Consider the following 9,858-nt stretch of genomic DNA (forward strand, 5'->3'; position numbering starts at 1 on the left):
CTCTCCCCAATCTCTCAGCCAAAAACACAGATCTCTTCGCAAACTTGGGAGAAATTGTTACAGTTTTTCACTTTTCTTATTGACCCAAGGTTTAGATTCTATGAATTCTTGTTCTGAATTCCAAAAAGTGTGTGTGTGTGTGTGTGTGTGTGGGGGGGGGGGGGGGGGGGGGGGGGGGGGGGGGTTCAATGCAAGTCCACCAACAATATGCATTCGCTACTCCACTCTCACATTCGTTCGCTAGGATACTGGAAATTGGAATAGAAATCCTGGGACAGACTCAATTGCCTGGCCCATGGCTGAACTTGCACGTGCTGCATTTTAAAAGGATGGATATTAAAATCTCCGGGCCGGCTCGTTCTAAATCTTTCTGCAGCCGGGAAACCCGTTTCATTTAAGGGGCTTAATTTTTTTAATATAAGGTTGGAATTAATCTTCCATTAAAAAAAGAGAAATAAACATGCAGGCGAATGTCGTTGAAAATCAGTTGCCTATTTACCTGGCACTGAAGCCCAGATTTATGAATCTAGTGGGTAGGCTCCTGGGCCAGCCCGTGCACACCTCATCGACATCAAAGTGAGCCCATTCAGAATGCCCAGGCGTCAAAAGCCCCTTTGCTGAAGAAACACTCTAACTTCAAGTGTATTTCACTTCATCAGCGATTTCTCCTGCACAACCTTTGAGATGCAGAACACGCTGCTGGAGTGTGTCACCAATGTCCCCTTTGCCATTAGACCGATTAGAATTCGCTTTTCATTTTAAAAACACACACGGCTATTTCACAGTTTTGACGCCAGCGAGAAGTGATCGCCCTCCCTCCCTCTCTCGATCCCTCTGTGTTTGAACAACCATGGTACCACCTAACATTATTGACCTGAGCGTGTATTTCCCTCGACTCAGTTCGGCTGGAGAATTTTTGAGGGGAAATTAAAACGCTACGGTTGCAAAAGGCAGTAACAGAATGATTGTGAATACCCCCCAGCATAAAAATAAGCTATATCGAATCAGTTTTTTGCAAATGTCAAGAAAAAAAACCATAAACACCGGTTAATACCATTAAGGGAAACGGATTTTTTTTTGAGACACCGCATTTTATTAAAATTCTTAATATAAAAAAACTCGGAAAAATCTCTTATCAAGGCGCCTTTTTTGTTGTCGTTATTCACACCATTATTTTCAGAAGCATCACCAATCCTTCAACATGGTCGACATTAACATCGGAAAAATGCTGGTGTTCAACAAACACCAATTCAGGCTAACGGTCTGGTCAAACAGCCAGGACCACAATAACCCCTCCAAATAACAACAGCCCTCCCTCCCTCCCTCCCCCACAAGCACAACTAAACGCTTCTTTTAATTACAAAGCCCCCATAAATATTTCAAGTTTCATATATAAAAAAATGCCAGGGTGAAATATAACGTTCTCCACGGTTTGTTTTTGAAAAGTGTCAGTTTCGTGTGGGCACACCCTGCACACGGTGGACAAGGGATGAGAAATCGTCATTCCTACAACACACACACACACACACACACACAGAGACATATTTTACAAAGTCACAAGAGCGTCGAATTCGCGGGGCCGAAATGCGCAGAGGGGACCAATTTCAGAGTCAAATATATACTCCGCAAAACAAGACAGCAACGAAAGAAAGCTCAGCCCCATCACAGTTCCAGATGTATGTCGGTGCGTGTATAGTTGTATTCGATACACACACACTCACATACATTATATATATATGTATATATATTTACAACCCCGTCCCATCTCAAGCAGCCCTGATTTCACGCTTCACCATGTCCACTGTTGACTCTGCACCAGCGGATGTGTATGATACTGCGGGTTGGCGGCAGAGCTGAAATGGGAGTTATACTGCACGTGTTGCAGCGACTGGGCGGTGTAGGCTGGAAAGGCGATGCTGGTCTGGAAAGCGGTAGCTGTTAAATCCTGCGGTTTCAGAGCGTTCGTCACCATACTGGCGTGGCAGGGTTTGCCGTCTCTCACCAGCACGGGCACTGCCACCCTTCTGGGCGAGGGGAGGGGGTTCACGTCCATACCTTTCTCGGCCCTGGCCCTCTTCATCTTGTAGCGGTGATTCTGGAACCAGATCTTCACCTGGGTGGGGGTCAGGCGGATAAGGCTGGCGAGGTGCTCCCTCTCGGGCGCTGACAGGTACCTCTGCTGTCGGAAGCGCCTCTCCAGCTCGTAAGTCTGCGCCTTGGAGAAGAGCACCCGGCGTTTGCGCTTTTTGCCCGACTCGCTGTCGTTGCTGGAAGTCTCCGTCGCGTTGTCCTGAGATTCGTCGGCGGAGGGCTCCGAGGATTTGCTGGAGGAGTTCTGCTGTTGAGCACCGCCGGTCGAAATCCCGTGCACTGCCCAGAGAGAGAGGGAGCGAGAGAGAGACAGAAAGAAAAAGAAATAATTGGTAAAACTCGCACTCTGCATGTTGCCTAACAGAAATGAGAGATCTCGGTCGCTTCATTTCCCCCCCAAAAAAACTCTTGAACTGCAAATCTTCCGCACAATACTCTACCTCCAATTGTAGGCCAATTTTTCTCGTTATATCCGAACTTGCAGTTTGATCCAAGCCCTTTCTATTACCAGCATTCTGAACATAACGGAAAATCGCGCGCAAAGGACAGCATTGCGGGCAAGTTACAGAAGCGCGGGGGAATAATTGGTCAAATGAAGTTCATTGCAGCCTGCACCCAGCCCTGGTGAAGTGAATGATTTTGCCCGGGAGGCGTTGCCCGACCTGAAAGAAGTATTTGGACACTTACGCGAATACTGGATGCTCTCTGTTGTGGCCAGCCAGCGGGTGTAGGGGTTCTCGGCGCTGTCGTAGAAGTGGCTCTTTAGAGGGAGCCTGGGCACCGCGTCCAGGACGCCCTGTCGGGCAAAGCCCGGGGTTTTGCCCCCTCCTCGAGCCTCGGCAGCCTCTCCATCCTCCTCGGTCGCCTCCGCCGCCGAGCCGTCCTCGTCGTTAGTGTCAGGGAGGTCGAGAATGTCCTTGACTGAAAAGCCCGTCTTTGTGCTGGTCAACGACATATTTCTGTCCAAATTTATGCAGGGAAAATTGCAGCGGCCAGTGCCCCCACCCCACACCTTCCTCCCCCCCCCCCCCCTGCCCCCTTCTGTTGGGCAGAGGACAGAGACACACTCACAGGCACAAGGGACGCAGGACGAAGGCGGATGGCTGAAGTGTTGGCCCCTCTAAACTCCTGTTGAATCGCACCATTTAGTGGGGACGGTTTGGCGTGTGACCTCCGGCTCCATCACACACACAGGCACACACACAGGCAGGCAGGCAAGGGCAGCGACATTCTGGGAAGTCCGGCAAAGAAACAGCAATATTGGCAAAGCTGATGGTTTCACTCAATTCAGGTCCTTCGGTTGGTGCACACTTGTGATGTCGAAGGAATGAGCCATTGCTAGACACTGATCAGGTCCTATCAAGGGGTTGGTTACAAAACGTGAACCTGCAGAGAGACAGAGAGAAAGCATTAAAAAAAAAAGTGCCAAGGTTGAAGACGTGTGTGGCGGGGTCCTGGGAGTCAAGTGGATGAAGAGTATGTTTGCCGGAGTGAAATTATGGGGGGGGGGGGGGGGGGGGGGGGGGATTTTGGGGGTGGATGGTTTGTGTTGAGGGTGGGGGTGATATCTGACTCCTCGCCATTGGTGCTTCAAGACATGATGAGTGGTTGAACGTGGCAATTAATTACAAAGATTGAGAAGGCTCTCTCTCTCCTTTTTTAGGTTTGATTTACATACAAAAGACATCCAAGCAGCCTGATATCCAGCGTACTTGAAAATGCTATTTAACAAATTGCTCCAGAAATCGTTTTACATTTGTCCCTCGCTTTTCCGCAAGGCAGAGAGAGGGAAACAATTGCAGGTAGTAAGTCGGAAAGGGAGGAGAGAGAAGCTGCGGTTGCACCAATTCGATTTCAATTGCAGGTATATTCTGTAAATGCGGTGGCATTGTGATAATGGGAGGGCGAATTGGAGAGGTCACGGCTCCAATCCACCAGATAGGAAGACTTGTTTTATTTTAACGTCGGCGAGCTATCATTTTCCATTCGACTTTAATGCCCAATATATCCAGGCTGCAAAATCGTTTGTTTCTGTCAAAGTCTCGATTAGATTATCGTTGAACTTGTGTAATGTCATGAAATGGTCATTAGGCAAGGTGCAGCCCTGCTCTATCGCCCCCTCCCCACACACATACACACACACACTCTCCACACAAGGATGCCACTTTAAAAAGTAACTCACTGAGGGGGATTTGACCATATCTCAATTCCTCACAACTTTCTTAGACGCTTTTTTTTATTCAAATGAGCTGCGATTGAAAAAAAAAAATCTACATCTCTCCGAAAGCCCAGTTCAATAGCTGCGTGGACTTGCGGTGCTGGAAGCCGAGCAATTTATTATAGTTGGTCAGTTGATTTCTCTCTCTCTCTCTCTCTGTGCCGTCCAGTAAGTATGTGATTTGGGTGACAATGCCGCAGGTTTTACCAACTCCTCAGCGCATCTTGGGTGGTCGGACTCCAGCAAACACAAATACAAACCTATTGCTAAGCTGCGGACAATGGTGAAAATGTAGACAAATGTCCGGCTCCTGTTGGAAGCTTTTGTTCGAGGCCAGTTTTTGCATTTATTTCAGTCGCGACATAATAGATGATTGACGCCCTGGCACAATGTGTTCTAACTGTTTGGAATAAATCTGAGGTTGTTCCTAGTTGTCATGGCATTCAACTGCTTTCAATGGGCTATCTCTTCATTCATTTCTTGAACCCTTCTACAATATTAAGGCAACTCCTTCATGTTAACGCTCCCTCTCTCCCCGTCTCTCTCTCTCTCTCCCGCTCTTTCTCGACCCCCACTCTCCCCCTCTCTTTCTCCACCCCTACCCCCTCTCTCCCTCCCTCTCGCCCACGAATCGATTCAGAACATCTTCGATCACAGAATCGTTGTTTTGTTGAGAGCAAGGCGGATAACGTGTTATGTACAAGTCAGAGCCCAGTGTACAGTGTACAACAATTTGGATGGGATATTTGCAATGGCGCGTTATCCTTTGTCTGTGGGCCATAGTTCATTCCAGCATTCCAAAGACTTGAGCCCACTAAAATATGAACATTTATGTCAATGTTAAGTGCTAGGAATAACACCCAAAAACGGCAAAGAATTTTAAAAGAACCGCAAAACTACAGTTTAGGATTATTGACACCCCGGACGTCTGCAACATATCAGGTCCGAGGCTCTTAAAATAACCAGGTGCCGGGGGTGCAAACTTGGAGATAGCAAATTTCATGTGCAGTGTAGATTTCTTCCCCTCCCGCTGCCAGTACTTCCCTACATCATATTTACAGAACTGTCACAATATCAGCGCATTGTGTTTACACATGAGCAACAACCGAGAATTAAATAGCCCATACTGAAAATCTTCCCTATTTTATTCACCCAGCCCTGTTTTCGGAAGATATTGACCCCGAGGTACTGACGGGCGCCAACATTTTCATTCTTGCTCGATTTTATTTTCTGTCATTCTATCTATCGCTGGATAAATCACTAAGACACACACACAAATATATATATAATTATACGCACACACAAATATATATAAATATACACACACAAATATATATAAATGTATATATACATACACACACACACATACACACACAAATATATCTAAATATATATTATACATACACACACATACACACACAAATATATATATATAAACATACATATACACACACATATCCACACACATACACACATATACACACACACATATATACACACATATACACACACATATACACACACACACACATATATATATGCATTGGCTTGCCTGTATCTTTTCTCTAAACGCATTTGATTAATTGAGTAGAACTTTCCCACTGTATCCAGTAGATATTTCCCCCTCCACTTTAACACCGGACCTTAAGAAGCAACACTGTCCAATAACTGCAGATCGAAGATTCGAATATTTCACGAACTGTCCCGCACAAAAAAGCCAAATTTAGTCTGATCTGCAACATATTTTTTTTAAATAGAAAGGGATTTTTAAAAAAAACGTTAACACACTCTGAGTTACCCTAACATTCAGAGGCATCGACAATCCCTCTCCCCCATGTGGTTTCCGCCATCGCAAAGTCAAACACAAAGTCACAACCGTGTTTTATTTGCTCTGTTGGGTCCACAGGGGAACCAGAGCAGCGCGGCCAGGAATCAGCCTTCCAGCCTATCATATAGACCACCTGATAAGCTAATATGTCCTCCAAGGGTTGTTTTTTTTTGGTTGAGGGGTGAGGGTGTAGAATCGTTCCTGAATGATTAACCATGCAGCGCAAGATAACAAAACGTCCATTGAAAAACACACGGCCTGAACACATGTGGCTTCCCGGCTTAGGTTTGCTCGGTTACACTGTGAAATGCCGATAACACAACTACTTGTCAGCCACCTCCAGCCACCGGCTCCAATCGGTCAGCTCTTGTCCACATTTGGAGAGATGGCTCCAATTGTATAATTCCTTCCCGCCGCGAGTGGAGTGAAGTTTCTGAGACGCCAAAGCCTCCATAACCACCCTCCCCCCCCCGCCCCGTCGACTCTGTACAATTCCGGGTGGCGAAGTTTAGGGTCATACAGCACTTAACATGCTCAGAAAAATTACATGGGCTTAAGCTGCTGGGGATTTTAGCTGATCATTTTAAACAAAAATAAGAGCTTTCTGTCTTTATACTTTAAAAAAAGTCGCATCGCCGCCGGCTCCAATCGGCAACACACATTTTGTAGTGCCTGCAATAACGAAAATAAATGAAGGAGAGGCATGAAGTCGAGCACACAGCTAACGGTAGATGGAGGATAAGATAGTGCGTGTAAAACAGCAGCAGACAAATAGTAGCGGGAGACCAGGAATGAGCAGCACAGGGCTAGGAATCTTCACACTGTGTGCTGGACTTGAACTGTGTCTTTCTTTCTAGGATGGGCTCTGAAACAAGAAGAGATAAGTGACCTTTACACAAAATCTTAATCCCCCCCGCTGAACAACAGGCTGATAGGATCGAGCGTTATTTGAACAATCCAACCGAGGTTTGAAAAGGCGAGGTAAATGTGTACAGGATAAGTGGCTGTACTTCAGCTCAAGTGCCCTCTAGATGTGTTTACCTGTTTACTTTCGGCAGGTACCTTATAAATATATTTAAACACCCCCCTCTTTCACCAGCCTTTTCACTTGGGGCCAAGTGGGGGAGAGCTCTCCGCTCCAGTCCTGGGCAGTGAGTGGCACAAGTAACTCTTGAAGTGCTAAGTTGATGTGTGGAGAGTCGAGGCGGCCAGTTTGTTTTATTCCAATCCCAGCCAAGCATTGGGTGGGGGGGGGGGGGGGGGGGGGGGGGTGCACCTTTGCGCACTTGGCGAGACTTTTAACAGGGCAATCGAAAAAAGGTCTTGAAGAGATCACTGTGACAAGTGGGTGTATTTTATCAATGAAATTGGGGTATTTGGGCTCAGTATAATAGGATCACATTGCACAGCATTAGTGAACTCCTGGCGGTTTCAAACCACCTCAGTTGCGACAACTTAGTTCACGACTGCCGAGTGCGGATTACCCCGGTTATTATGAAGCCGATGAATGATCAATAGCTGCAGCTAATGAACAGAACTCTTCTGCATTCCTGCCCCATCGTCCTTAAAGACGAACGAGAGACGGGTAAGTTTTTAAAAAACCCTCTGACCTTAAATATTCTTCATCATTCCCCATAGCCCAGATTGAAATTCATCCATATCAAAATGGCATGGTTTGAAGCCAAACTGCACAAAATAAGGGCCTGGCTGGCAAAGGAGCCGAATGTTTACACAGGCACTGATTTCGGAAGAAAATTGAAAACGGCAAGTAAGCCTTATGATTGAACGATACGATTAAAACAATCAGGCATCATTTCCAATGTCCTTTGTCCTCCCCGTGCCGAGAGTGGGAAGTTTAAACGTGCAATGCCCGTTCCCATCAACAGGAATCTGTAAGATTATAAAATACAGTCATGTTTTTTTCTGGGGGAAAGTGCACAGATAACATCTCCAGGCAATAATCGTTGAGACGTGACACGGCTATTTTTCGTGGTCAACATTCGCACAGAGGGTCACAATGTTAATGGACCTCATGGAGCTCTCCGTTATGTGGCAAGTATATCCGATTACCGACCGCAACTTTCACTCTGGTGCGAAACTTTAAAACAGCAACACGCCTGCCCCACAGACCCTTCATTTAATTTCGGTTCAAATGAAATGCAGTTTTATTTTGTTACATCCCAGATTACAATCACCTTTGCTGACAAAATGCCTGTCTTCGCCACTAAATATCAGCCTGGATACCGTGTTTTCTTTTTAAATTCCTCTAACTATGGGATACCTGTATGGCTGGCCAACCTGTTTTTTTTTATATAGGTGCATACAGTTAGGAAGCGTTTAAAAACACACCCACCCACGCACAATGGTAGCAACCCACCCTAAAATGTTAAAAGGCGCTAATCAGTATTTGTGTTCTGGGCTTCCGAAGCAGTTAATTGCTGTTCTGCAGAATAGGATTGGAAAGCTCTTATCAAAGGGCTCCTTGCGTGACAACGCGGTGAAATATGTCCTGAGGTGCGATTTGCGTTGCTAAAATTGGGATTCGCATGTGGAAACCCGCCTCTCCCCAAACAATAAGTAGGGTCGATTTTCCCCGCGGGCAAAGCGCTGGAAAAGTGAAGAAAAATAAATCAGCGCACCAAATGATTAAAAAAGAAGAGTGAGTACAATCCAGTGTTGGGTTATTCAAGAGGAACGCGCTGCAATCTCTCAGCCGAACTTGTGTTGGGGGTGGTGGGTTGAGGGTAGGGTGGAGAAGGGGGGGGGGGGTGCATTTCGATATCACCCACAACACTCACAGTGCACCATTCTCTAATCTGATTGAAGTGACGCCTCCGGTCCTAGTTTAGCGCCTCATTTGCGAACATTTCATTTGAAAATGAAACATTGTTCGCTGGGAGGCGAAAGGCATTCGCTTTATTCTGCCACGTTGTCTAGTGATTAGACATGTCACATCGGCATTATTTTCTCTCCTCGCTGTCCCCCTCACACCCCCTCGGGGAGATTGCCCGTCAAATCAAAAGCGTTAACCATTTACCTCAAAACGATTAATTTGTCGTTTTTATTTAAAGGAAGAAAAGCTCTAAATTAAATCCGTGCTTAACGACATTTAATTGATGCTTTTTAATATATATATATAATCTTATAGTTGGGAGTCTTTGTAGCCGATTCAATGCCTATTTCCTCAGGGGCAAGAAACTAGAGTGGCTGGAATAACATAGGTCATTGCTGCAAAGTTGTCAGAAGAAAATGCGTCGGCATAAGATGAAGTCGCCCCCCCTTATTAAAGCTTTTCTCAGGTGCAAGCTGCACAGAGATGTAAAGAACACATTCTGCAGGTAACCTGACAGAGTTTGAACCCTGTGCAGGATCTCAAGGAATTGAAGTGTACCTCCCCATGGGGGTCTCCGCAGTCGAAATAATACTCTCCCCCCTCCAACCGCTCCAACTGACCTCTAGTTTACTTCTCACCAGAGAAAGTTTTGAGCCGTGACCCCATTTCCTTATTGTGCACATGCCGGCGGGGTTTAACAGAAAACGCACTGCAAAGTTTGAAGTTGGAGAGCAGCTCACCCAATTCAGAGCTGCAACCGAGAGAACGCCTTCAACCCAAGACGAGGGTTCCACCTACTGCTGATGCACTGGCGAACTCTACTGACATGAACGGGAACTGTCACAACAGTCGGTCAGAGTCACCCTCAATAAAAGAGGGTTTATTAAA

General features: G+C 46.2%; 1 protein-coding gene across 1 annotated transcript; it reads right to left on the minus strand.

The window, feature by feature from the left end:
* Positions 1-1,126: 1,126 nt before the first annotated feature.
* Positions 1,127-3,081, minus strand: LOC119970916 (homeobox protein Nkx-2.2-like). The gene is made up of 2 exons (XM_038806029.1): positions 2,779-3,081; positions 1,127-2,370 (listed from the first exon to the last, which is right to left on the minus strand). The coding sequence occupies exons 1-2, from the start codon at positions 3,044-3,046 to the stop codon at positions 1,790-1,792; spliced, it is 849 nt and encodes a 282-aa protein (XP_038661957.1). The 5' UTR covers positions 3,047-3,081; the 3' UTR covers positions 1,127-1,789.
* Positions 3,082-9,858: the final 6,777 nt, after the last annotated feature.

The sequence above is a fragment of the Scyliorhinus canicula genome, chromosome 1 (genome assembly GCF_902713615.1).
Source record: "Scyliorhinus canicula chromosome 1, sScyCan1.1, whole genome shotgun sequence".
Lineage (NCBI taxonomy): Eukaryota > Metazoa > Chordata > Chondrichthyes > Carcharhiniformes > Scyliorhinidae > Scyliorhinus > Scyliorhinus canicula.

Bases quoted from the DNA above. Each gene is read 5' to 3' on its own strand.
- LOC119970916 (XM_038806029.1), bottom strand. From the start codon at position 3,046: ATGTCGTTGACCAGCACAAAGACGGGCTTTTCAGTCAAGGACATTCTC. The intron at 2,371-2,778 runs GTAAGTGTCCAA...CTCTCTGGGCAG, and splicing joins AGAGAGCATCCAGTATTCGC to TGCACGGGATTTCGACCGGC.